Below are 27775 nucleotides of genomic sequence, written 5' to 3' on the forward strand. Positions count from 1 at the left end.
CTCCTCTCCGCTCCGCTCGGCCCGCCCCGATGTTCCCATACAACCCCGCCATCCGCCCCGCTTCCCGGCACCAAGATGTTGCTGATGCTTAATTCATTATTTTGTAATTATGCGTTGTCCGAATATAATCTGAGCGAGGGGGTTTGGTCTGGTTTGGGACGATTTCTCAGTTGATTCACTTCAATACCCGTTAGCAGAAACACGCACGCGTGTCTGTGTGTACAGCCATAAATATATACCCTTAAAAAGGACACAAYATTCTTAACAAAGATAATGTTAGGCAAACGAAAGAACGGCAAAATTGAGTGATAGCTTTTGCTTTCTCTACGCAAGACTGTACAAGGAAGCGGCTCTGCGGCAGAAGATGGTTGGGTTTTTTTACACGGGTGAATGYCCCCGTCCGTGGCGTGCGCCGCCCTCCGCCCCCGTTGTGCCGCGTTACCCAGCGGAGATCCCCCGCCTCCGCAGCTGCGCCTGCCCGGGCCGCGYTCGGCATCGCCCGCCGCTCCCCCGGCCGCTCTCACGCCTGTAAGGGGCTTTGCACGGGACGCCAGGGCTCCCCTGGACGTGGCGGTACCGGTGACATTCCCGTGTCCGCAGTCACCACCTCCCGACAAAGAACCGCAGGGCCCGGCTTCCCCAGTGCCGGGCGAGGGAGGGGACAAGGGGGTTACACTCAGCTCAGCACCCCCAGAATTGGCGGGGAGAGCTGGGACCACCCCAGAAATGTCAGGGTCAGGCAGGGTGCTGGGCTCTGAACACTCCAGTCGCCAGGGACACYGAAGGTGCAGACACCGGGACTGCTCCTGTTGTCCTGCCCCAGCCAGGCGCAGGAGAGGRAGTGACAGAAGGCAGGGTCTGGCCCGCTGATGTTTCTTAAGCGCYCGTCACGGATTTCAGAGTACAACCTTTGCTCTGGGTGTTTATTGATTGTCTCTTCTGACCGGGAAGAGGCCGTGCTGCAGCCTGCACACGGTTCTGGGCTAGGTCTGCTCCTCTGGAGGTGCCCAGCAGCTCAGGAACCAGCACTGCTCAGCTGCTGAAGCACTTGACTGTCAGTGACTYGGTGTTGTCATATCTGGTGTTCCCATCTCCAACTCTTCATCTTCCTCCTCGGACCAGCTCAAGCTGTCATCAGAGTCCTCATCCTGCACAGCCCCAGGCTCCTCCGTGTTTGCAGCTTCCTTCTCTTGCTCACCGCAGGGCTGCAGCTTGCTCTGGGGCAGCTCCAGCCTGGCCCAGGAGCCAGGGCTGGCTTTGCAAAGCGTGATCTCCACCTTGGCTGGGACCATGCTCACAAAGCTCTTGTCGATGTCGATGGTCTGGAGAGAGGGAAAGGAGCAGTGAGCCTGGCAGGGGAGGGCAGGCRGCAAAGCTCAGCCTTCCCCTTACTGCCAAAGCCCTGCCAGAGGAGAAATCTCCCGTGCTAGGAAAGACCTGGGCTGCAGCTGAGCTCAGCTCACTTTGTTCCATCTGAGCAGCACCACAGTGCTGGTACAGAGCTCAGGGGAGCTCAGGAGAGCTCAGCTTGCTGCAGCCACACCGCAGCTGCCGCACAGCCTCTCCCAGCAGCGAGCTGTGCTGAGACACAGCCGTACCYGCACCTGTCAGCTCTCTGCTGCCTGCAGCCACAGCAGCACGCACCAGAAATACTGATAAGAAATGCACATGCAAATTCCTGAGCCTTGCTTCTCCTCCCCAGCCAGCAAGCAGCTGAAAAATCAGTGTCTCATYTGCTCAGACTGTGGCCTGCCCACCACTCACAGCAGGATTGCAGGGGCAGACAGGGACCTGCTGGGCCAAAGAACATTTGGGGCAGTCTGGGACCAAACCCAGAATTACTTATAGAGCTGGTGGTGACCTCCAGCTCTCATCTTAGCCCAGGATTGAACCAGTGCAGCCCCCTCAGCCTCCTCACAAACCCKAAGGCATTTCCTAGCAGAGACAGCAGAGACTCACGGAGGAGCCTGGGCAGCCCAGCCCAGGATGAAGAGCACAGGCTGCCTCACAGCACTGCAGCCCAACCCCATGCAGAATGCTGGAACAGGGAAATAAAGGTAAATAGGATCTTACCCCCCAGAGCTCCAGTTCTGCCCTGAAAATCTTATTCCCTTCAAAGACGACATGAGCCTCAAGCTGAAAGATCAATGGAAAATTATCTGAGAGGGTGGCACAGCACTTCCAGAGCACTTCCYCCAGACAGTGCAGCTGCCTTTCAGCACCATATAGCATCCCACACCCTGGCTCCAGTGCAATGGTCTGGTGATCCCCACAGCACCTGGCCACATTTGACTCTTTCAGAGCATGACAGGTTCACCTCTGTCACAGCTCAAGGGATTCAAGGCCAGCAAAGTCACCCGTTGAGGCTGAAAGCCAGAGCTGCTGGGCAGATGCTGCTGCAGCAGTGAAGCCTCTGGGCTCYCAGCTCAGGACCACAGGCTGGCAATGCCAGCCCAGACCAGAGGGCTGGTCACAGACCACAGGCCATCAGAGAGCACCAGGCACCCAGCTGGCTCYTGGCCCTCCAAAATCAGGTGGTGCCATGAGATTGAACCTCCCCACCCCACTCACCATGGTGCGGTTGGCCTTCACAGTGCTGAGGGCAGGCAGGGGGTTCTTGGCATAGACTGTCACCACCACCTGGCTGCCAGTTTGGTGCCAGTCCTGCCGGCACAGCACCGCCTTCTTGTCCTGCCGAGGAGAGGAAGCCATCAGGGTACAGCTGGGGCTCAGGCACCACCCAAACAGAGGGGATTAGGAGAGAGATGATGCTCCCCTGCACATCTCCTTTGTGCTGCCTTGTTGAGGTTGCCATCAGTCAAGCAAGAACAAACCCTGCCTTTTGTGCAGGTTTTTGAGGGGASATGGCTCATGCAAAGGTGGGCAGCTCCTGCCATGCTGTCCCAAGCAACATGGGACATCTGTGCTGTGCTTGGGGTTGCTCCAGGACATGTTAAGGTTAGAGACATCCCTTTCTTGTTCCAGAGTCCTTATGCCCAAGCTCTTAAGCGCTGTGCACAGTCAGGAAACTCAGYCTGGAGTGCAATGCAGGGGCTGTTGCTGAATATGGATGATGCCACCATGCTAAATTTTGGAGTCAGATGAGCTCCAATTTGCCACATTTCACCTTTCTCCTCCTTGTCAACACCACAGGCACTGATAGGCCTGTGTCTCCACCAGGCTCATGAGCATCACCAGGAGACAGATCCTTTGCAGCCCTCCACACTGCCAGCCAAAGAATGCTCCAGGAGGTATCCTGGCTCCAGACTTAGGTGATAATTAGCACAAAACATCTGCATCACAACATCACAGTTCCTGCAGTGCAGCTTCCTTTACATTCAGGATATGTTTTCTRCTCCAGGACAAAGAACAGATTGGGYTCAGAGAGGGTTGCTGGGAGCAGTGCTGACTCAGAGGAGCACACTGCACTTTTGGGGTTATCCTGGGCTGCTTTGGTGCAACCTTCCCAGCCCAGGAACTGTTCCCAGTCAAGAACTTTCCTGGGGAAACTTACACACACAGTATTGAGAATTGGGATCTTCTCCCCTCTGCCCTGCCACAACACAATGCTGGTATGTGGATGAAATCCCTCCTGAGAAGCAGCTGCAGAGGGAAAGCTTCATTARACCCACATTCTGTTATCTGCAGTTATCTGTCAAAGCTTTTGGGGGCTTTTTTAAGGGCTTTTCCTATGCTCAGCCACCTGTCCCTATGTGGCAGCCTGCAGTGCTGGGTATGCTGTGTCCAGGGCCAGGTCCTGCCTTGTTCAGCTTCCTTTTGCACATCTGCCCGTTGGCTGTGAGCTGACAYATCTTATGAATGCAGAGCAGCATTTTAAAGGGCAGAAGAGTGAAGATTAGGCATTCAAACCCTGTGCAGTCACCTGCCAGTAATTAGGAATATTAAGGCAATTAAATACAGAAACCCGTGTGAATGCAGAGCAAGGGAGGAGCACTCCTCAAATGCCAATAATGCCAGTTGCTCATGTGARTTGCCATAGCTGAGAGCCCCCTCACCTTCTTTTCTGTCCAGCAGTGACACCCACGGCTGCAGCCYGGCTGGTCCATGAAGGCACTGAAATCTGTGGTTTTGATTCTACAGCAGCTCCAGTACTTCATCCTGAGGAGAGCAGGGTGACCTTAGTGGGGAGGGCACCCAGGAGCAGGAGAGGGCACCACAGCAGGGTGGGAGGGGAGAGGGGCTCATAACCAAGAGCTCCCCCTGCCCACCATCCCCTTGGGGGGTGTCACCCACAGCTGTAGTGGCCGTGCTGCTGAGGCCACACAGCCTTGYAGTGCAGCATTTTCAGCCCCTGCAGGGTCTGTTTGATCTCTAGTAAAGGGTGGTTTCTTACCCCTCATGGAAGACAGGGACGCCAGGATGAAACGTACAAACCTCTGCGTTGCTCTCTGGGCCCTGATAGATCTGCGGAGAGAGAAGCAGAGGAAAGCTCTGTGTGTGCCTCTGGCACAGGATGACATGGTAGAGCCAGGCATCCACCCGTGCAGAGGGCACAGCACGGTGCTCAACATCACCCTTTTGCCAGGTCCAGCACCACYGAAGGCTTACTCTGGGACTGTGCCCAGCCAGCAGCCCAGCACTTGTCCCTGCTCCCTGCTGGCAGGGCAGCCACCCTGGCCTTGCTGGGACCACAGTGTCACCCCTGCTACCCTGTCAGCAACCCTTCTGTATCCTTCTCCCAAACACAGCCTGGTCCCAGCCCAGGGCTGTGGGCAAGTTTGGACACCACAAAAACTTGCTCTGAGTTGCAGGATGACGTTTGTCCATCCTGTCCTTTCCCCTCCTTCCCAGAGCATGTCAGCCTCATGTCCTCATCTACCCCCTGCCTTTTGCTCCCTGCCTGCTCCCTCGCTGCAGCTTTCCAAGCATGCTGGCCCTGCCCCAGCTCAATTCCTCCCACTCACCCTCAARGCAGGCAGTGCTCTGCCTCGGGTGAGAGAAAAAGTGGGCTGTGCTGCATCAGTTCAGCACAGGTGGGAATTRTTCCACGTGCATTTTGCCTGTGTGTCCAATCCTGAATATGTGCTGTATTTCACTGCAAGCGAKCAGCAGCAGTGAAACACAAATGCACCAATCTGGAAGCCTTTTGCAGGAATGTGGCTGGGAGGTGACAGAGATGGCTGCTCTCAGGGCAGAATGACAATACCTTCCACCTGCCTGACACCCTGCCCTGCATCTGTGATGCTCCTGGCCACAAGGCCCAGGCTGGGCAGAGATGGACCCTGCCAGGTACTCACCGCCTTGCAGGCTGCGTTCTTGCACCTGGTGCCAGCTGTCACCTCAGCAGCCTCCTCACCTGTGAGAGCAACACAGCATCACCCAGGACACGYGCTGCCCATGCCTGCCCCCAAATCCTGCTCCCCAGCTGAGCACAGACCATCCCAGTGTGCCTCCCAAATGCAGCTGTGCAGTTGGCTGAACATGCAACACACACTGGCTGCACTGAGCCTGTCACGCAAAACCTGTGCTGAACTTGCCCCCACTGCAACCCTCAGCCCATGTGCCCATGTGCAACCCCCACTGCCATCCCTCAGCTCGTTCCTACCTGGGCAACTGCTCTCGAGTGTCTCRTCCTTGGAGTTCAGGTTCAGTTTCTCCAGTGCTTGCTCCAGCGACCTGGATACCTTAATTGGCAGCAGTTGTCTCGGCTCATCGGAGCTGGGGAACAGCAGCAGCAAAGGCTGAGTGGGTTTTTCTGCAATTTAAGTGTCATTGCCTCTCCTGAGGAAGCAGCAGGGCAGGACACTCACAGAAGTCACACAGTAGAGCAACACTGTCAGCTGAGCCCATCTCACCTTGGTCTTTCCCGCAGCATTTTCTCAGCTGATTTTGGTCCTTGGACAATGATCTCCTTCACTGGTTTGTCCTTCGGCTCATCTGAGGTCTTCTCTTGGCTGGAAGGCTCAGGGGGCTTCTCCTTGCTGTGGAACCCCTTTGTGCATCCCTGAGCAGCAGAGACAAGCCTGATTACCACTTTGTCCTCCTCAACCTGCTGGCTGCTCCCRAACCCTGTGTGTTTCCATGCTGTGATGGCTCAGTGTCCTGCAGAGGTGGGCTCCGACCCTGCCCTTGGGAGCAGCACCCTTGTTTGGAGGCAGACAGCAAATCTTGGCTGGCAGGGCCAAAGGGACATCCCTGACACAGGACAGGGATGTGACAGGACCGGGCAGGGGCCAGGAGGAGGGGATGGAGGAACGGTGGGTACACTGGGGTTGGCAGGTCACTCACCTTTATAGAGAGGAACTCAGAGAAGTCCGTGGTGCGCTTCTTGCAACAAGACCAGCCCTAGACAGCAGGACATGACAGTCTGGTCAGGTGTGGGGAATGCTGCTGGGCACAAGGTCACTCCCTGCAGCTGCAGCCCCAGCTCCTGCCACACTCACCTTTAGGGCATCGTGGAAAATGGGGACACCTGGGTGATACAGGCAGGAATCTGAAAAGGGAAAACCAGGCAAAAGCGTTCAGGAGAGGCAGTCCTGCCCACGAGCCACCTGTGACAGCCAGCAGTTCCAAAGCCAGCTCCTGCCATATGGGCTGCCTGCTCTGGGCTTGCCAGCTCGGCAGCTGAGGCCACACTCTGGGAAAGCAGCACACATTCCCATTCCCTCTGCTGCAAGGCACACGAACCCACTCACCCTCGGCGTTGTGCTCGGGATCAAACCTCTGCCCGCAGCCCTTGTTGTAGCACAGCAACGCCATAGCTCGGAAGTACTCGCAGTGTCCTTCACTCTTTCCACAGAAATCCCATCAGTCTCATCCCTGCCCTCGATCCCTCCTGTTTCCCCACCGTTCGCAGCCCGGGCGCCGGGCGGTGGCTTTGCCTATCTTTGGAGGCGGCAGTGGGAGGTGGCTGTAACCGGAGCCYCGGCTAAAGATGGACAGAGCAGCTGATGGCGCCTGTGTTATCTCCACAGGCATTTCGGTGCTGGCCCTGTGCCCAGCAGAGGGAATGGTCACTGCRGGGTGGCCCCACGCCCGGGGTGTGCAGAGGTCCTGTCCCATCCCGCCGGCATCGGCACCGAGGCATCGGCACCACCCCGGAGCGCACACACCAGACTCCTCTTCTCCAACCACACTCAGCCTCTGTAGCATTTACAGAAGCAGCTGAAAGACCCCGGAAACTGAAAGGAATTCCCACCCGGGCACAGAAGGCACCACCACCTCCTAAACAGAGGCACCAGCAGAGCAAGGCTGTGCATGTGGCCAAGACATCCTTTGATGATGGTTTTTGTGCAGCCCAGGAGTAATGGAGTGGTCAAGGAAAGGGTCTTTGCCAGGCGTGGGAAGTAGGACACAGTGATAACGTGGGTGGTTATGATTAGATTTATTGCTAATACAGTTTTAAGATATTGCCAGTGCAGTATCTAAATAATAACTCTACCATCTATTACAAAATAYGGTGTATACAGGTGACTCCCATTGAGTCACAAGCTTCAGTGAGGTCCACTCACTTTCTAAACTTCTCAGAGAAGTCCTGGTGTGGATCAGTCCTCTTAGTCTCAGGTTTAGGTTACAGTCTGTGTCTCAAGGATTATAATATTGGCAGGTTTGAAAAGAAATATATAGATTTACAGTCTTTGGCCTTGCAGAAATCACAGTTACAAAGCAATAAAGCACCTTTAGAGCTATTTTAGGATTTGATCTCTGTATTTGACCAGATGTTCCTGTTTTTCACTCCTCCAAAAGTGAGTTTTCTCTGTGTTCCTTGTGTTCTGGCTGGATGTACCCTGCAGGTGTCCCCAAGAAGGGCAGGGGTGACAAACACCACCCAGAASCTGCCTGTGACCTTGGGAGAGCAGTTTGCATGGCTGGCCCAGGCTCCAGCAGCATTTTATACACTTTTGCAGGTCAATGTGCACCACAGTCAATCACAAACACCGCAGCTCCCCCATCTCTGGAGTACATTAATCATGCGAGCATTCAGTGCATTCCTCCTGCAAAACCCTCCCAGTGTTATCATCTTATCTTAGGACAAACCACATTGCCCAGCAGAGATTGTGGAAAGGGACAGGGAAGGATGCACACACAGACTCACACCTATCTGCCCTTGTCATCAGGGATGAAAATTGTTCCCTGGAAGGTCATTGTAATCACAGAAGAGTACAAAATGTTACTTGGGCCCCATGTTCAGAAGAGGTTTGCTCAGATCCTCTGCTCCCATTCTGGGACCTAAGAGTTTCCCCCTACAAACAGGAAACCCTCCTGAGATCAAAGGTTTTACTTAGTTCCTACAAGCATCTAAATCAAATATTTTCTTTGWGCTGTTCCTGTTTGCAGAGACAGCTGTTTCCTGGGTGCTGCCCTCACCTCCAGGAGCACACAGCATCTGGGGACCATTTCTGTTCAGGAACCAGGGTTGATATCAGTCCTTGGCACTATCAGACAGTACAAAGGGCAAATCCCACAGGCAGATGCCCAGGGGGTCTSCTCAGGAAGGGAACACAGGGTTTGCTGTGGCTGATGCAATCCCAACCCTGTCCTCTATTGATTGTTTAACCTACTTAAACCCTCTACAGCAGCCTGAAGAATCCTGTCATCCCAAGGGGATCTCCAGATTTCTGAGTTAGGATGAACTCTTGCCAGAGTTYTGGAGTTTACCAGGCAGATGACTCCAGATTATTTCACACTGCCCTGGTTCCTCACCTCCAGCTCACTGGAAGTGCCTGAGCCAGCAGCATCAGGCTTTTCCCTGTCAGCTCCTCAGCAAGGAGCCAGCCCTGCTGCAGAGGAGGACATGTATCACTGTCACACCTCTTTATACCTGGGTCACCTGTGTACAAACCTCCATCCACCCAAAAGCTGGGAGGGAAACGTGAGGGCATTTGGGATCTTGTCACACCAGCATGAGCCATGTGGCTTCAAATCACTGCACTGCCTCAGGACACAACTGACCCAACAGTCCCAAGGGTGGGTAAAACCCTGCTGTTGGCATCCAGAGCCTCTGCTTAGGTGAGTAGGATCACTGGGGACCCAGGAAGCTGGGCAGAGGCCTGTGATGGGGGAATTTGCAGTCCTGGGGGCTGAGCAGAGCTATAGTGTTTCAGATCTCCCTGTTCTTTCCACGAGCTGTCAGCAAGGCTGCAGCTGTCACWGTCCCCATGCCAGTGAGAATATGGAGCTCAGGTTACCCTGCACACCTCAACAGGATGGTGTGGCTGACACACATTGCGGAGATAAACACCAGGAATCCATGGGGGCTGAGGCAACTCTGTACTCTGCACCTGAGACAGGAATTGAGCTCCCAGGTGCTAATTAAAAATAGAGCCTGTTTGCTTTAGGTACACTTCATTTCACATACAACAAAACAAAAAAGGAAGCAGAAAAAAAAGAGAACAAACGATTCTCAAACCCAGCTTATGTGTTTGCCCTTGAGCAGTCAGGGGCAGCGTAAAACAGCCCTAAAGGGTGCTGGGGAGAATATGCTGGATACCTCCAGGGAAAGGCACCCAGCTCACCCCAACCCTTCAGTCATTCAGGATGCCTTTTGGAGCCAGGGTAGCAGAAAGGCACTGCGTTTCTAAAGCACAGAGTAATTCCTCCATACAAAAGGCTGGTTAGGTGATGGGAAATCCCTGACAAACATATTACAACAGGCAGGATTAATGTTTTACTTAYTTGGGAAATAAAAATCTTTCTCAGAAGACCATGTGCTGAGCAATTCTTCAGATAGCACTGGTAAAGAATTATGTATCACCTGTCCAAGGGGTCTCCACTGCTTGTACTCAACAGTTCAGGGAACAGGTTTGAAAAAGAACAGAAAACTACCAGAAATGGGGATATGGGCAATCTTCATCTCTCCATTCAAAACCACTGTTCTTCTGCAGCTTGGGTTATTACAGAACTTCAGTCTCACCAAACAATTATACCTTCAAACTGGAACACGCTACCTCACTGATAAGGGTTTTCTCCCTGTAGTTCTAACAGTGATAATTCAGGAGAGATAATTAAATTTCTTTGGAGCTGAGCTGCTTCTTTTAGAGTTCTTTCGCTCTGGTGCTCACTCAGAAAAAACATACAATATTCCTCATCAGAAAGTGCACTTCAGTCCTCAATTGGAACAGTCCAAAAAGAAGAGCTCAGTCTACTCCTAATATTCATTTTTCTTGTCATTAGGTGGCATCCTGAACCAAAACCAGCTGTCTGAAATATCCTGAACGGGCACAGTGTGGGGTTTTTTAGATTTTCAAGGGTCCTGTTGCCTTAAATCTAGGTCACTGTGGGCTSAGAGCAGAGTGGCCAAACTGTAGTGAGAGAAAGTGTCCCAAAACCAGTGCTGTGCCTGGCTAAGCTCCTTGCTTTTATCCTCTCTTTTTGCTTACATCTGGTGCCGGGTACCCAAGTCACGACCAACAGAAGAGAGAATGATGGCTCCTTTCAGCAAGGCCACAGAAAATCACATCATCCTTCTTTCAGCCCCCAAAGGTAGCTCACTGGAGAAGCAGTTTAGCACATGCCAGCACTTGTAGCTTTCTGTGATAAAYTACAGCTGCTAGTGAGATGCACTGTGCCAAAAAAAAAAGTTTGTCTACTGCTTTGATATGACAAAATTATCCACGTACCAGCTGGATTTTTCTGCTTTATCTTTGATTCCTGCAAATGCAGTCACTACTGTTGAAGAGGAAGCTGCATAAAGCACAAGTTGTAACTTCTGAAGTTCACAAATGATGGGGGTTCAAAACTAAGTGCAAAATGGTGAGAACCAAATTGCTCATCAGTCCTTGGTGTGATATGAACTGATACTGGAGAACTGTATTTTAAACCAGCTGATCAAACATGACAGCAAAAGGCAAGGGTTTCTCTTCAGAAGAGCCAAAATATTTCAGTCTGCATTTACATAACAGCCAGCCCTCTGGAAAAGCGTAACAGAGGAAAGCACTCTCTTGTGCACAGTGGCTGAACCCTCAGCACATCACAACAGTGCTGTGCACAGCCCAGCCTCGGGAGCTGCACTYGCTACCTCAAACAGGCAGCAACACCAACACCAAAACCCAAAGTGCTTCAGCAGAGCAGAGTAGCTGTGGAGTGAGGCAGCCTTGCTTGCTCTGCCCAGCTGTGAATGCTTCTGCACTACAGTCTGTCCCTGACACATGGCTCTGAAAAATCTTAATGGTTTGCTTTACAATTTCCTTACTCAGTCACAGGTTTTCAGTCTCCTTTAAAGCAAATTARGAATAGCTACCTCTAGCATTCACACCAGAGTTTAGTTTTCATTTGCTTCCTTTGCTGTTRCTGGATCTTTAATTTAGTTATTTAAAATTGTGTTAGATGGGCTTTCAGCAGTGCTAAATTCCTCCTTCCCCGTGATTTTTACATCCCCTTTTTTCCCAGGGAAAGGCAGTAACCAGATCAATTCTTATCTTATACTTGCTCAGGACTGAGGCAGCAGCAGAGTGATGCTGAACATCTGAGCTCTGCTGTTTCCCTAGGACAACAATTTCTCCTTGGACTGCCCACTAACCCACAAGCCAGATGACCAAGGGACAGATGAAGGAGATAATACAGGTACCTGGGTGCAACTTCATAGTTTCCTCTCCTAGTATTTCACAGTACAGAATTAAATAATGTCCTTACCAAAAAGCCATGGCACCAGGGAAAGCCTACCAGCCTCATTTCACCCACAAGCCACAAGAACAGATCCTTCCTCTCCACAGGGCAACAGAAAAACTAATCACCAATCTTATTCATTTGAGATTTTGCAACAGTGACCTGTCCTAGCAMCTGAGCCAGATGAAAAACATCACCTAACTCTTCAGACTTCACAATCAACCTGATAATCACCATCAGATACCATATCATCTCAGCAAGCCAGCTGCTGAKCCTTTCAAATGTGGAAACAAAGAGCATCAGTTGCAGCCTCTCTTCCAGGTTAATTAAAACTCAGCTGAAGACAGGGTAAACCAATCAAGGCTCCAGAGGGATTGTTTAATATTTCCCGGCCTAAAGAGTACCTACAGGATCACACCCTAATTTAAGGTTTTTGCTTTGGTAACATTAGGCATCTCAAACTGTTTTCATCTTTCCCATGATTTCACAATTCTTCAGGGCACCTTCGTATGCTTTCAGGCTGTAACACTTTCTCCCTACTCCCTTTCCCACCTATATTTATTTCTAAGCTTCCCCCTCCACAGCCTCAACTCTGGAGATTCAGTGTGGGAACCTATGTCACAGAAGGCTCTTGTCTCTACAGATTCCCTTGTGTATTACACAAGATAAAGCATTCCTGCTGCCATCAAGAGTTACCAGTGAGTCCTCTCCTTCCAATCCCAGCACAAGAGTTCTGGGAACATCCCAGCCTGAGGMAACTCTGTCCTCTGCACCCAATACAGGAATTGAGCTCCAGGTTCCCAGCAACACATGGACAAGTCTTGCATCCACAACAGACACATCCCAGGTGTGTCAGGAGTTCCCTTATTGTATTCCAACCTGCTGAAGGTCTCATTTTAACACASAAATAAAACTTGTTCTGTGAGAAGGAAAAYYTAGAAAATTCTCAGRGGTTGAACACCCTCTTCACAGAGCWATGCAAGAACATCTTTCTTGCCATAACCTGAAGCTTCATGAAATTCAATCCACACATACACATTTGTACTAAAAAAACAGAAGAGGCAAGACACCAGATAAAAAAGGCTTAAAATCCACTTTAATAATAATGCATTCCTTTAACATTCCTCAGACAAACTCAAACTTTTTAGTGGGACAATTACAGTTTGTGTTCAAACAGTTTACACTAAATGAAAAATCTTGTAGTACTTCTACACAAAAGACAGGCAAGGTTAGGATTATACAAACATTTGTTTCAGTTAAATCTTCAGCATGAGATACAGTATCTTTATCCAATAGATTGTACTTTACTACCAGTAAAAATAAAGAGATACAACACRTTATCAAAAAAATCCATCCAAACAAGGACCTCCCAGCCATTCAGGCTGCACAACTGTCAACTACTTCAAAGAAACAAATGGTCCAGGTAAAAAGAGTAACAAGTTAGGAGGGGAAAAAAAAAGAAAAAGAAACAAACATAAAGTCTCCCCCAATTCACTACATGACGGATCATTTGAAGCTATATAAATTTACAAAATCATGGGAGCTGCAAAGTACCCAAATGCTGCCCTAGTTCTCCAGAGACTTCCCTGTGCTCTTAAGCAAGGTACGSTACACTAAAAAAATGCCAAGACATACTGAAATTTTCTCTAATTAAGTCTCATGATTTCAGCTGCAAATAGGAAACCTGGAATGGTCAAGGCATTAGGGTCCTTGCAAGATTTTACCGTTACTGAACAACCACGGCAGCCTCCCAGAATCCATTTTTCACTTTGAAATTAGGAATGCACCACATGAAATTTTCTAAAACCTTTACCAGTCAGACTGTACTCCCCTTGTCCTAGAGTGGCTTTACCAAAACAGGCCCTAATTAACTATTTTTAAAATGGCCCCCTCCCCCCCAAGTTGAACCCTSTGTGGCCTGCCAAGATTTCTTTCTTTGGGGCGTGTACAGGGGATAGCTTAATCCTGTTAATATCTGCGACGCTTGTTAGGGCCAAAATCCCCCCCTGGATTTCCTCTGTTGAAGGCAGGTGGAGTCCCTCCCATCGCTCCAAGGCCTTCCATGGCTCCACCCTGGCCGAAGCGGTCTGGAGGTGGTGGTGGAGTCTTGGAATGAGGACAAGTGCAGAAGATGCAGGAATTAAAACAAGGAAGAACAAAGAGCAGTTAAAAGCCATTTGAGTTGATTCAAATTCTACCATGATTACACAATTCCAGCTGACCTCGCTATAAACATTCACCCCACCAAAACCATCCTTTTAGTCCCAAATCTGGACTGACAGGACCATTGGAAAACWAAGTCCCTCTCCCCACACAACCTGTAGTAAGGCATACTGGGACAGTCTGCACAATCTCACAGACCAGTGCCCTGCTATGGAGCAGGTGAGCCATCTGAACTCACCTTCCCTTTCCATTCCTGGCTTCATCTTCCCCCTACATAATTTCCTTATGTAGTGCACATTTGTTTAACCTCAGCTGCTTTCCTGTCCCTACCATGTAGGCAGAAAAGCTTTTAGACAAATAAAACTGTTCTTTATGACAAAAAAATACCTGCRACAAAGCAGTCACGACAGAGCAAGAAGTTTGAGTAGGAAGGTGTGCATAAAAACTGTTTATTTGACCAGATCATAAAAACCACTGAAGGAAGATGAACTCTCAGAACAAACTTTACTGTGACTGCTGCTGCTTCTGCTGGTGACTGGAAGTGTTGATACTGTGGGAGGACCAACCCTCTGTGTGACAGAGAGGAATGGCAAATGCCAAAAAAGCCATAGTCTATTGCAATGCCCTGCAGCAAAGCTTAAAACTAAATCAAATATAAAAATTTTAGAAGTCAAACAAATAAGCATAACCTCCACAGATTCTTTGCTCTTGTCCTCCTAAGCAAATTAGCTGAAGTCATTCTAGCCTATGAACACAGGAGGTAACTGTTTGCAGAACTGGTGATGAACAGAACATTCCTGAAAGYTTGGCTTTATGCCTGCAAGAATCTACTCTCAAAAAACTCTCAATTTAACAAAGTGCTCCCATCAGGTCATTAAAAAATAACCATATGTTATGCTAAGATCTTTCTAAMAAGCATTTTAGCACTAGCTGTTTTGGCAGTAAATTAAGAAGTTATTAGACTTGGCTCAATCTCCTGAAAATTGTATCAGCTGGTATCATGGCAAGATTCACTTCTAAAGAGTTCAATAGGAGTGAAGCAACGGGTCTGGGTAGACAAAGAAGCTCCAACTTCAGCAGCTAGTGATTCATACTGGAAACAACAGTGTGCTTTTTAAAGGTGTGTACAAAAAGCAGATGGAGATACATTACCATGCCCATRGCTCCGTCAGGTATCATAGCTCCAGGACCAGCAGCAGGTGGTGCAGGAGCTGGGACATTGGTACCACCCATAGCTCCTCTATTGTTCATGCCAATAGTACCTGGAAAAGGAAACTGAGGAATAGTCCTGGCACATGCATACACACAGTGACTGGGGTCTGCTCATTGCCCCAGAGCCACAAAATACTGCTCCATGCAGGGACAGAGTCCCAGTTTATTAAACACCTTTGCACTACTAGGCCAAGACAAACTGATCTTGCTTTACAGTGTATTATGTTTCCTGTCACATGAATACTTCCTCTTACTAAACTAGGAGATTATTTTGACTGAGTTTCTAAATAAGAAGCCAATAAAATGAGATTACTGAAAAAAAAAAGTGCAGATTTTGTAAGAAAGGAAATGAACATGCACAGGAACAAAGAATACTCTTACCTCCCATACCCATCTGTCCCATTCGCATATCTGGTGGCTCCCTCTGGAAAGACAGACATTCATTTCARCTGATAATCAGGCTTTTAAAAAATGTAATTATAAAAATTCAATGAGTTCTGAGGATTTACTRCTGAAAAATGTGTACGAAAGTAATTCCCAGGATAAATTTCAATGAAAGACAGGAGCAACTTTCACATGATAGCTGCTGAATGAACAAGTCTTATTTAAAATCTCATTCTAAAAGATTGTTTTTCAAAATTTTAATAAAACATCCAGCAGCTGCACATGCAGACTTTACCAAAGATATCTTGATGGAAAGATGTGCTGAGCAGTAGTAACACATTAGACAGAATTAGTTTTGCTATACTCTCAGCACAGCTAAGAAGCTTTTCCTGTTGAAAGGAATTCAAGCTTACATAAAGACACAGTACTGGGTCACTTGCATTAAAATACCATTTAGTGAGCTCAATTTCTCTTTTATTAACCAAGCATCAGAAACACCCATCACAGACATCTTTCACTGCAAAACCAGGAGCACCTCCACTTCAGTGAGGCCACTACTTTTTTCACAGTGGAAAATGAGGACAGGTTTCACTTCATCTGTAGTTTCAGTGCCATTATTTATATGAAGGCAGTATTATTTAGAAGAATCAGGATTTCTGCTGCACAAGCAGAATATATTCACATTTGGCTCAGTTGTACTCTTGGMCCTTTGGGTTTCACATGTATTTAGCTATTTTGCCTACGGGCMAAGTTTTCAAGCATTAAACACTAGCCCCCCAGCTGCATCAATGCCATTACACCACCTGAACAGCACTACAGCTGCCTCCACAACAGAAAGTGRCTGGGACTGGAAACAAATTGCAAGGCATTTCTCTATAGAACTAGAGATACTGTTATTAAAAGGCAAGTTACCACATGTTACACTACCAAAAAATACTTGACCAACTGACTTTTAAGTACTAGCATATACCACGCCTGCAGCAGTGCCTCAAATTGGAATCATTTCATTATGACTAAGACAAACTGCAGGCTAGGGATACAGCCAGTCATATAATCATAACAGGGTTCTGCTGCAGTGCTTCAGGACAGCATGTGTGTTGCTGTTAGAATAAAATTAGTCAGCATACATTTTTCTGTACAGCAAGAGAGCTACCGAGGGTCCTACATGAAGAGCAGTGGATCAGAACTGCAGTAATTATAGTTTCCAGACTAAACTGTGYTAAGATTGGAGGGAATCAGTAATTTAGGGTAGAATGCACTACAGATGTAYACTCCTCCAACCACGTTAAGAATTCACAGAAAGCTGTGCTGTGGAAGAATCTACTGTGAGCGTAAGATGTAATGGAAATGGAGAAGTACTCATACCGCATCAGCAAAATTCCCTTTAAAGCCTTCCTGCTGGCGTCTCATCATCTCTTCTTGCTGCCTTCTCATTTCCTCCTCACGGCGCCTGCGTTCCTCCTCTTGCCTGTAATAAAGGTCCAAGGATACTCAGTACAACATACACCAACCAACTGCACCACTGTGTTGCAGTGCTGCCTCATGGATCTTGATTGAAACTTACACTTCCAACACCTTCAGTCTTAAGGAGTGAATTTTAAAAAAAAGCCCACCATGAGCCTACATGTGTGTGTGTCTCATGGAGAGTAGCTGGGGGGGACACAGCCTGCAGAAAAGGAGGCTTGCAGGGGGACCTTCTCACTCTCTAGAATTCCTTGACAGGAGGTGGAACCATGTGGGAGTCAGTCTCTTCTCCCAGGTAACAAGTGACGGGACAAGAGGCAAGGCCTCAAGTTGCACCAGGGAAAATTTAGATTGGGTATCAGGGAAAAYTTCTTCACCAGAATGGTCACAAAGCATGGGAACAGGCTACTAGAAAGTGGTGGAGTCACCATTCCAGGTGAAGATTTAAAGGATGTGTCATTGTGGTGCTTAGGAACATGGTGGGCTCGGCAGTGTYGGATTGACAGTTGGACTCACTGATCTTAGAAGTCTTCTCCAACCTACATTATTCTATGTACACAGCAGCACCCAAATGCATGCTCACTACACACAATATCGTGCATCAAGCCTGACAGCTCTCAAGCCCCTTCTATTACACAAATAGTCTAGTAATCTTCCTGGAGCTTCTCAAAATGACCTCTGAGACAAGTGTTACCATGGAGAGAAAAATCTCTGAGACTAAGTTACCTCTCAAATGAAAATAGAGCTGCTGGAATGGGATTTCCCAATCTGCAGCACTGAAGACACTAAATCACTGCACAGATTCTGATTTTTCTATCTGCCTCAATAAAGGAGCTTAACTGAGACACAGAACTGTGAAGAAGCAAATACTAATCAATGGAAGAAACTCTTAACTTTTCTATCTTAAACAACCTGTACACTCTCCCTATGAACAAAAAGGCCCAAAGCAACGCTTTAGATAGTAATTAAAGTGTCAGACCGAACAATTAGGCGCAGTGGTGTTTTATTCCACTGTGGATTCACAGCGTTTCACAACCTATCCCCTTACCTGAGTTCCAACTGTTTACGTTTTTGTACTTCCTGGTTATGCAATTCCTCCATTCTCCTCAGTTCTTCCTGGCGTCTCATTAAATCTGTATAAGACAACAGTAAGAAACACAATCAATCTCATCTCCCATGGCACCTCTTACCAATTGCTGAACTAGGACCATAATGCACAAGAGAAAAAGGTAACAGAGCCTCCACCAATACAGTAACATCTCTCCATGTTAGGTCCAACTAGGTTCAGTGCCGAGTCCTGCCCTTGGGTCACAAGAGCCCCTTGCAGCTCCCAGGCTGGGGCAGAAGAGCTGGAAAGTGTCTGGTGGTAAAGGCCCTGGGAGTGCTGGTCAACAGCAGTGAACATGAGCCAGAGTATGCCCAGGTGGGCAAGGGGCCAATGGCACCTGCTCTGTACCAGCCATGGTGTGGCAGCAGGACCAGGAAAGTGACTGTCCCCCTGACTGGACACTGCTGAGGCCACTCATCAAATCCTGTGCCCCTCATAACAAGAAAAACTCCGAAAGGCTGGAGCATGTCCAGAGCAGGAAACGGAGCTGGGGAAGGGTCTGGAGCACAAGTCTGAGGAGCTGAGGGGGCTCACCCTGGAGAAAAGGTTCAAGGAGACTTTACTGCACTACAAGTACCGCAAAGGAGGTTAATGGTTGAACTTGCTGATCTTTTCCAATTAAATGATTCTAGGATTCCATTTATTTGCTTCTACCATGCTTGGTTGCAAGACAAGCAAGTACACCGTCAGCGGGCTCTAGCCAGTCTCTACTGAGCCACCCACCCCTGGATGATGCAGGGCTCTGTTCCCACCCTGTATTTATCTCTGACTGGTACCTTGCCGCATGAGCATCACTTGGTGCTCATGGCGAGCTGCTTCCATTTCCATTTCCAGCTTCTCTCGAGCCTCCTTGATGTTGCGATCTACTTGTTCCTGCTGCTGCTTCTCCATTTCTATCAAAGCCTTCCAACGCATGGCATATTCATATTCAAAGCTGCCAGGCTGTGCAAACCGAGGAGGCTGCTCACGCTCCCTGTCAAACAAGASCTAGTGAATGCTTCAGGAGAGCAAGGAGGAACCAAGAAAACTCAATTTGTGTATCAATTGCAATAGCAGACCCTTTTAAGAGTTAGCTATGCCTGCTCAGGAATCATCTTATTCCTGCATGGGAACTGTCCTCCTCCATAACACGCAATGGCACTGCTTTCGTAAGACACCAAGAGATTCTGTGAGAAGAGATTTACAAATACCCTTGAAAGCAACAGCCTTTGCTCCTGCTGCACATCTTATGGACAGATGCACTCCAGAAACAAACATTGCCCAAATGTGCACATTATTTTAACTCTGCACCTGCAGCACAGGACTAGTCCTAATCCCACCTCTTAAAGCTCTCATCTTCCTTACTTGAAAAATTCACGAGCTCATGTGGCTTGTTAATGCCAACTGCTCAGATCACAGGATTCTTTCTTATACTGGGAAGCCTTGTAAGACTGTAGTCTTAYACCTGGATAGCTCTGCAATCTCCTAATGCTAGTCACGTAATTCCTTAAATTTCTATTGTGAGTTCAAGTGTTTCTTATGTAAACTTTCTGTAATACTTCCCAGGGAATCTCATGTTATCTGTGTTATCTCAAATTGACCTARTTTTTTATTCCAACAACTGAAATGGACTTATATAAAATATGCAAAGGCTGCCAGACTTATCCAGCAGTGTGGATTCAAAACCACTGTATCCTTTCAGCAATCATGGCAAGAGAACAGTGTATGCAATTCTTCAAAGTCAGGTCACATTTATGGAAAAAAGGAGGACCTGATGAGCACTGATGAGCCACCCTTCTAAGACTGTGGACTAGCCCACAGCCACTCTCATCTCCTGTTGCATGCCAGGCACATACTTGTGATATTGCTGGTTTTTGATGACTAGTTTCTCTGGTAGACCCTCCTCATCATCATACTGATCCATGGGCTCCACAGTAACAGGACGAGGGAATCTGTAAAGAAAAGATGAGGTGCTTTCAAAAAAATTAAGAAACAGACCGAGTTTTGGGAAGCACATGTAGTAAGCCTGAACTTGCACTGCTTTCAGCACTGCTCAAAGAAACTCAGTGCGGTTGGGAATCTCAACTAAAGTGAAACCAGAAATCACTTGGATCACTCTTTTCATTTTTTCTAGAATAGGATTGGAATTGTTAATCAAAATCCTTGTTTAATCCAAAWCAAAATTGTACTGAAAGAATATTTGTAGTTACTGGTTCAAATTAACAGCTTAACTGGAATCCTGATATGCTCCAGTAGGATCTACTCAGCATGAAGTCTTGTCTCTAGAGTGGCACRAGTCCATCTGTGCCTTTTTATGGCTGTCTAAAGTAAAAAGCCACTACACCACTCCTCACTGGAGGCTGCAGCCTGTACCATCCAGCCATACTCTCCTGGTGAAGSCACCATGTGCTACTGTTGCTTGGCAACAGTGCTCTAGGAAGGTCCACTGGGCCCTTGGTCTGAATTCCCACTCCCCAGGGAATCCACTGGTGCGCTTCATAACAGACACTGCAGATGTGCACTTCTCTCTTCCTGGCTTCTGCATCAGAAGAAGGTATGGACCTGGTCTCTGAATTAGCTCTCTCTCTCTCACAGCACTAACACTGCTCATCCTCAGCACAGAGCAGCATCCCAGCTTCCCATGAGCTCCTCAGTCCCATGTGCCAGGGTTGGGGAAATGAGATGATTCTCCAAGCGGCAAGGTGTACCCAGGCTGCAGCAGAAATGGGTGGCTAAAAACCCCTTCCTCAGCTGAGGATCCATAATACAGATTTTCTCTTTAATGTGGTATATTCCATTACTAATGGTTCATGTTAGAAAATAAGACTAATTTGAAACAGTTTATCCAGCTTTTCTATCTTGAACTATGACAAACCAGAACAAGTTTAGTCAAAACCAAACCATAACTAGAAATGAACAAAAGACTTGTTTGTGGTCCTAGATATCAGAATCTAATGTACTGATTATTATAAGGAGACCRAATGTTAACCTCAGTTATGCATTGATAATGATTAGTTCTCCACKATCACTTTTAAAAATCTGTTTTCAGGGTTCTTTCAGGTATAGACTACTGAATCAGCAAAAGCACCCGAAGAGTAATCCTCCTGTAGAGCACTACTCACTRTGCTGGTTACGCTCAAGAAGTCTCAGGGAGGAAAAAAAAATCAGGTACCAAAAAAGAAATAAGCAAAACATGTTTTTTACAACTGAATGTGCTGGTGTACAGCTGTGCCATGCAGATCCACAGGARATGAGAAGCACCAAACTTAAAAAAAGAGCAATATAGCCAGCCCCATTTCAGGAAGTGCTCTAGTAACAAATTCTAGGAGCATAATACAAAATACATTWATTTTGTTTTTTCTAGGAGATCAGAAATGGCTACCTCTTAACTGAGCAACAAACCGTACTGTGGAATGCAACTAGAACTGGTYACTTGCTTGAGCAAGTTCACATAATGATGAAAGAACATGCTTTTCTGTTTTATTACATTAAAACACAGGGAAAACCATTTATAATGGTGAAAACTTCAGACAATCCAATCTATTTGAGGCATCTCAGCAGTGCATGCTGCCAAGTGGAATCTCATCTCAAAACTCTCCCCTTTAGTTAAAACACTTGAGCCTTGTTTTCAAACAAATTATATGGATGATCTCTGAAAGAGGTCCTGTTCTTAAAGGCTGCTTTAATTGCTTTAAGGTTGTTTTATGGAGAGAGAGTTTATTTGAAAGTTATATGCACTTACCCCACTAGCAGCTTCCCAGAAGAAAGTTTTCAGACCTGAGCATCAGCACAGACTGTCTCTTGTTGGAACAAAACTAAGTAAAGTTCTCTCCAGGCCAATCCCCTAACATCTTTTGCCCCATCTTTCCCACTGTGGTGTTAAAAACCAGTGWTCATCAGCCAATGCCACCCAACTTGCACATGCCAGCAGAGCACCTCTCACTGTCCACACTTACGTAGTTAGCAGGAAAGACCCATCACTACATCTATCCAGCGCTTTCCTAGCAGCAGGCTTCCCTGAGAACTCCACAATGCCTTTCCCAGAGGATCGTCCTCTGTCATCCACAATAACCACAGCCCTTTCCACCTGGCCAAACACCGAGAAGGCTTCCTCCAGGAGCTCATTGGACACAAACTGAGGCAGGTTTCTGACTGTCAGTGAGGCGCTGTGGCAGGCAAAGCGCACTCGGAGCTGCTTCCCACGGAGAGGCATGTTGTCCAGTTCAACCTTGGCAATCTCTGCCAGAGTGCGAGTCTCCTGCAGATAAAAACAGCCATCATTAGAATTCCCAGTGAGACATGGAATTAGCTGGTCACAAAACACGAGCTTATTTCTCTTTAACAAGTACTTCAGAGAGAAACAAATGATTCTCCCACAGCCTGGGAAGAAGTGTGCCAAAAAACCATAGCTATTCCTTATCATCAGTGACTGTACAGGCAGMGTTTGGGGGTGGAGAAAGTGAAAAACATATAACAAATACGTAAATTTAGTCCAACAGCCAGTATGAACTAAGGAAACAATGCAATTATCATTATCACACATAATTAAGGCTACAAAGCACTTAAAAAAAAAAATAGATAAATTTAAAAAAAATAAATCAAGATTCAACTACTAACCAAGACTGATAAGGAAATGCTGATACTATGGCAAACCATGAAAGATCTTCTATGCCACTTTCACACCTTTCCACTCATTTAAGTCACTACCAAGCACTACAGAAAAGCAACCTAGATGTGGGTGTGGAAACCTCATCCACTCACCTCAGAGCTTTCAGAAAGGGGGTGCATGAGGCACTGAAATCTAAGAACCACTCTATGGTGGTAGCTATCCCCCTTCTAGACACACTTCAACATGATCATCTAGCGATCCCCTACCTCAAGAGCATTAATCACTCCAGGAACACTGCATGATGAACTATGCCCACAAGAATTACATATTCCAGAAATAGAGAAGTACACTTTGTCTATAAYAGCATTATATTCATGTGGGGTTTTTCCTGCTTTCCATCAGCTGATTTCAGAATAACTTTATCAGATCTCTCATAACTCCTGCCACAAGCTGCCCAAATTCACATTTCTTTTCATAAACTCTAAACAAACCACTTGGAAGCTAATCCCATATTCCACGTTACTAAGATCATTGGGAGGTTTAATCAGCAAAACAACTGAACATCTACTGCTTTCAATTAGCAATGCTGCTCCAGGGTGAGCCATCAGCATWAAAAAAAACCCACAGGTGCCAAGTCACTCACCAGCCTGATAAAACCAAAGCCTTTGTCCTTGTGTATGAAGACTTCCCCTGCCTTGCCATACTTCTCAAACAACTTTCTCATCTCTTCCTCTGTAATATCTGGGGGCAGATTCCCCACAAAGAGGCGGCTTCTTTGGGTGAAGGTCTTTTCACCRGGTTTCCGGAAATTCTTCAGGTCAATAGTCAGGCCTTCATCTGAGGGGAATAAGGTACACAGCTGCTCTACAGTTGGGGGGATAAATTTTATTAGGTTTCATCACAGTGACCACAGAGACACAGGATAATACAAGTAACACCATTCGTTCACTTTGGTCTTAAACCTCTCCAGCCATCTCTCCAGCAACAAGGGAGTTTTATTTCAATATGACCCTCCTTTTTCTTTTTTTAAAAGAAAATTGAACCTCAGTGCTTGAAACTCAGTGCTCATTAATACCAGTGAATGACAGTCTAGAACTGAAGAAGACAACACACAGCAGCGTGAAATAACATGAGATATTTCACTCAAACTTTTTGAGATCTGGTCAAGATAATTGTCCCACAAAAAAATCAACTGTAGTCGCAATGCAGGATTTTGCTATTACAACACGAATAATTACAGAAAAAAAAAGCCACAAAATAGTCAGAAAACAGATTTTTACTCAAAAATACCCCAAAACTACTCCAGATATCTAGAAAAATAAGAAAATAAAAGGATTTTTTTTCCAGACAAATAATATTTCAGGTAGCTGTCACTCTGTGAGATGGGTCCCAGAGTATGGGGTTTCAAGCTGAAGAGAAGGCTGGAATAGTGAAAACAGTGGGGCAAAAAACCCAAAACCAAAACTACCCCATAAACCAGCCATATAGTTGACACATCACAAAAAGTACGAGATAATTTACCAAAAAATCACTATTCAGTAAGTTATCCTAAAAGGGATTTTTAAAGTTGGGAAAGACSTCTARGATCAAGACYAAGGTTAAAATGTTTTCTGAGATATTCAAGAGAAACACAAATAGTAACATTCTCAAWTCCCCACATGCATATACAATTTTTAACCCTTAATTCTGCAACAGTCCAGCATGATTCTTAAAACTGTGTAATGTGCCAGACACAGGGGTGGATTTAGCCTCACTTTATCTTCCCATGCCCCTTTTTCTTAAACACGCATGGAACTTTATCACACAGGACTACAAGGCACAGAAAGCAACTCCTTTGCTTTGCAGAGGACACAAGTCAYGGTCACAGATATGAAACAAACTATGAACGTGAGTGGCTTGATTCCAGCTACAAAGCAAAGCACTAAATAAGAAAGACTGCCCGTGCAAAGACAATGCATGCAAGACACTGCAAGGACAACCTTTTTATGAGAGTAGGCACACCTCCATGGCTAACACTAAAATACCAAGCTGAGMGTGTACCTAGAGAACTGGGAGTAAATTAACTGCCTCACACAGCAAAGGTGCAGAAATTAAATGTTTTGCCTCATTCACAGCATTACCATGAGTATTTGGGGATCAACTGCAAGGCCTGTGGATACAACAGGAGGTAGCTGGAACAGAGTTACACTCAGTAGTACACAGAGTACCACTGTTCTGCCTAAGGAGATCCTAAGTGAGACACAGTCACTCACTATGAGCTGATGCCCGTGGGAATTTCCCAGTACAGCTGTACTGTTACTGTTTTCAACCTGACTGGAAACGACTGCTCTACCACCTTTGTTATTGTCTGAAAACTGATAGAGAGCCTGTTCAACATGACCATCTAATAAAAACACGCAGGATTTTTACCAGCCCAGTATCTTTGACATAAAAAACCCACTCAATGAATCACACAAAGTGAACAGGTAACTTTTACATATTTTTGTTTTGAATAGCCAAAGTGTTCAAAATTTTTTAAAAATTCCACATTTAATAAAGCTGAAGTACTTTTCCCCCCAAAAAAAATGCTAACGGCGATGTCTCACCGACCTACTTCTAAACTATCAGGTTAGATCAGTTCAGGGCCCTGAAGTCATTAACGCTTCCCGTCCCAGCTCAGGAACASCCGCTCTGGAGCGCCAGTCTGCACTGACCAGCAAAACCCGGAAACCCGCTGGAGCAYAACGCCTTTCATCAATGTCAACTAACACTTAAATGCTGAAATATTAAGTAAAGCCAGGTATCTCCTGSTTCCTCATTATTAAAAAATTCAGTCTTAAGGGGTGCCTACAGATTGCTGTAACGTCGTTCTTACAACGTAATCTTTACCGAGCACAAACTCACTTTTCTAGTAATCTAGTAATTGCTCTAGTAATCAAGCGTTTTAAGTTCTAGTTTCCTAAGCAAACCTGTATTGAGAAGCCATCTGTTAGGCCCAGGGAAAAAAACAGGAACCAGACAATGGGAAACAGACCTCGCTGTACTTGTAAGGTTTTTAGACACACCGTCAAAAACACCGTGACTTCCAAATTCTATATGGTCTTTTCCGGAGATTCTGAGAYTAGGAAGGAACCCCTATATCACTGCCCAGTTTTGGGAACGCAAAAAATTTACGAACACAAGAAACTTACAAGCACACGCCTTCAAGCGGACTGAGCTAAACCGAGAGAAAACCCACAAATACAACCCAGGCGCAATTCTAACCACGGTTTCCAACAAGGGGAAAAACTGATATAGCAGGAGATGCTGCAGCCTGCTTAGATTGATTGTTTTAACTTGGAAAACCGGGTTCCTTTTGTTCCTGCCGAGACCTGTTGCACCCCCGAGGGCCGCGGCTAACCCGAGGTTTCCCGCTGCACCGAAGCGGTCGCTCAGCGCCTACCCAGAGCGGGGCCGGGCGGGCCCCCGCGACGGGCCCGGGACTCACTCTGGCTGTTGGCCTGCTGCCCGTTCGCAGGGATGGACGGCGGCGGGTGCTGCTGGTGCTGCTTCCGCGGAGCGTGGTTCTGCTTCTCCATGTTGAAACCTTTGTTGCCCTGCATCTTCCCCACCTAGAAGCAACATACGCACGGTCGGAAGGGGCCCGGAGCTCGCTCCCGGGTGGCTCCCGCCGACCCCGCGTGCAGGGGCGGGGCGGGCCGGGCCGCGCAGGCCGCGCCGGGCCCCGGCACAGTCCCGGCGGCGACGGAACGGGCCGAGCCGCGACCCTGCCCCCCCCGCGGCCTCACCTGGCGGCAACACCGGACAGGGACACGGACACCGGGACAGGAAACGGCCCCGGACACAGACAGCAGGGCGGACACRGGCACCAGGACCGCGGCGGCCCTGAGAGGAGAGCGCGCGGCCGGAACTCGCGCACCCTAACACGGCGCCCCTCTCCCTGAGCTCCTATTGGCCATCCGCCGCCCGCTGCCGCGCCGCTAATTGGCCAAACCCGCCATCACTCACAACCGCTGCYACTGTGAGGCGGGACCAGCCGGCCGTGCGTGAATCCGATTGGTCGACGRGGCGGCCGCGCGCGCTGCCAATCACGACGGCGGGCACAAAGCTTGGGTGAGAGGCGAGCGGGGGACAAAGGGAGCGCCGCGAGCAGCCCCTCGCGCGGCGCGCAGGCGCGGTGGTCGTGCRCGGGGGCCGCGCGCTTTTAAAGGGCCAGCAGCGGCGCCGAACGTGCGCTGCCCCGCCGCGCCCCCCGACGTGCGGCTGGGACGGTATGGGGGCAGCGCCGCGGGCGGCTTCTCTGCCCCGGCCAGTGAGCACCAGAGCCCGGGTAGCGCTGAAGGGCYGGCGTGTGCCGCTCYGGTCTCCTCCAGGTGCCCTCCTGGAGCCTTATGCCCTCTCCTTGCCCCCTCAGTCGCGGGCTCCCCCTCGTCCTCCGGACTCCGTCCCCTTTGCTGCCCCGCTRCGGGCAGGAAGGCGGCTCGGTTCGGCTCGGCAGAAGGGTCTCGCCGTGCCCTGCCCGTGGGAACGCACCGGGCGCTCCGGGAGCGCGGCCGTATCCTGCCTCGGGCGGGTTTCGTTTCATCGCCTTGCAAATTAAACCCTTTCGCTTCCCGCCGCCTCACCGGTGCAGGTGCCGCGTACCCGCGGCTCATCGTTCCCCGGGCGGCTCACAGCCCGTGCGGAGTGCCCGCTTTCCCCCAGCTCCGCCGCCCGCTCCCGGCTSTGCACCCGGGTTCCCGCCCACGCTCAGCCCCGGCGCCCCTGTGTGCCCGCGGGCTGCGAAACGGCAGTTCCCGGGGGTGGGAACGATGGAAGAGCACCCTGGGGTGCGGGGCGGCCAAGAGCTCGATGCTGCCTCGCTGAGATGGAAGGGGCCCGGGTCCCGGCGGCAAGGGGGCCCACGAGGATTGGGGGGCCAAGCCTGGTTGGGCGGAGCAGCGCGGGGGGCACGGATGGAGGCGGGCAGGGGCAGGGGTGCTGCGGGCGGCGAGGCCGGGGGGGCGCTGTCATGCCTGGGGAAGGGCACCCCGCTCTGTGCGCGGTGGCGCCGGATCGCWGCCCGGGCAGGGGAGGGGGATCCCRGGTGAAGGCGGTGCCGGGAGTGGGGGGCGCCGGCCCGGGCGGTCCCTCTTGGGGGCGGTGCCGCGTCCCGGGCCCCCGCAGAAGCCCCGCCCGGCCGCGCTGTCACTCACCGCCCCGGGGAGACGCTCCAGCTTCGGGGAGGCGGTGGCGGCGCCCGGGCTCGGCCGGGTGGGTCCCGCCGCGTGCAGGTAGAGGCCGTGGCGGCGTGGCCGGGACGGGCYCCCCGG

The 27775-nt window shown here is 48.8% G+C and overlaps 4 protein-coding genes across 9 annotated transcripts in view; 1 reads left to right on the forward strand and 3 right to left on the reverse strand.

The window, feature by feature from the left end:
• Window positions 1-27775, reverse strand: part of LOC130577336 (rho-related GTP-binding protein RhoG-like) — a 123205-nt gene that overhangs the window by 12465 nt on the left and 82965 nt on the right. The window lies entirely within an intron of this gene.
• Window positions 892-6773, reverse strand: ITGB1BP2 (integrin subunit beta 1 binding protein 2). The gene is made up of 11 exons (XM_057372601.1): window positions 6657-6773; window positions 6405-6454; window positions 6250-6306; window positions 5817-5965; window positions 5567-5679; window positions 5259-5317; window positions 4355-4425; window positions 4017-4119; window positions 2572-2691; window positions 2074-2136; window positions 892-1322 (listed from the first exon to the last, which is right to left on the reverse strand). The coding sequence occupies exons 1-11, from the start codon at window positions 6718-6720 to the stop codon at window positions 1056-1058; spliced, it is 1116 nt and encodes a 371-aa protein (XP_057228584.1). The 5' UTR covers window positions 6721-6773; the 3' UTR covers window positions 892-1055.
• NONO (non-POU domain containing octamer binding) lies at window positions 12642-27714 on the reverse strand. Of its 5 annotated transcripts, none has more exons than XM_057372599.1 (11): window positions 27659-27714; window positions 25951-26074; window positions 23128-23321; window positions 21832-22133; window positions 19732-19827; window positions 18673-18869; window positions 17837-17921; window positions 16690-16792; window positions 15322-15364; window positions 14881-14990; window positions 12642-13671 (listed from the first exon to the last, which is right to left on the reverse strand). In XM_057372599.1, the coding sequence occupies exons 2-11, from the start codon at window positions 26063-26065 to the stop codon at window positions 13534-13536; spliced, it is 1383 nt and encodes a 460-aa protein (XP_057228582.1). In that variant the 5' UTR covers window positions 26066-26074; window positions 27659-27714; the 3' UTR covers window positions 12642-13533. The 5 variants fall into 5 exon arrangements, with proteins under 5 accessions (XP_057228582.1, XP_057228581.1, XP_057228579.1 ...); XM_057372598.1 differs by having other exon boundaries at window positions 23128-23348; XM_057372596.1 differs by having other exon boundaries at window positions 25906-26074.
• The window catches only part of ZMYM3 (zinc finger MYM-type containing 3), a 32185-nt gene continuing 32081 nt past the window's right edge, over window positions 27672-27775 (forward strand). For both annotated transcript variants that reach the window (XM_057372589.1, XM_057372591.1), the window contains exon 1: window positions 27672-27736. The gene's annotated coding sequence lies outside the window, so the exon portion shown is untranslated. The remainder of the gene's footprint in view (window positions 27737-27775) is intronic.

This window comes from Malurus melanocephalus, unplaced genomic scaffold (assembly GCF_030028575.1).
Source record: "Malurus melanocephalus ecotype Western Australia unplaced genomic scaffold, MMel_1.1 scaffold_174, whole genome shotgun sequence".
NCBI lineage: Eukaryota > Metazoa > Chordata > Aves > Passeriformes > Maluridae > Malurus > Malurus melanocephalus.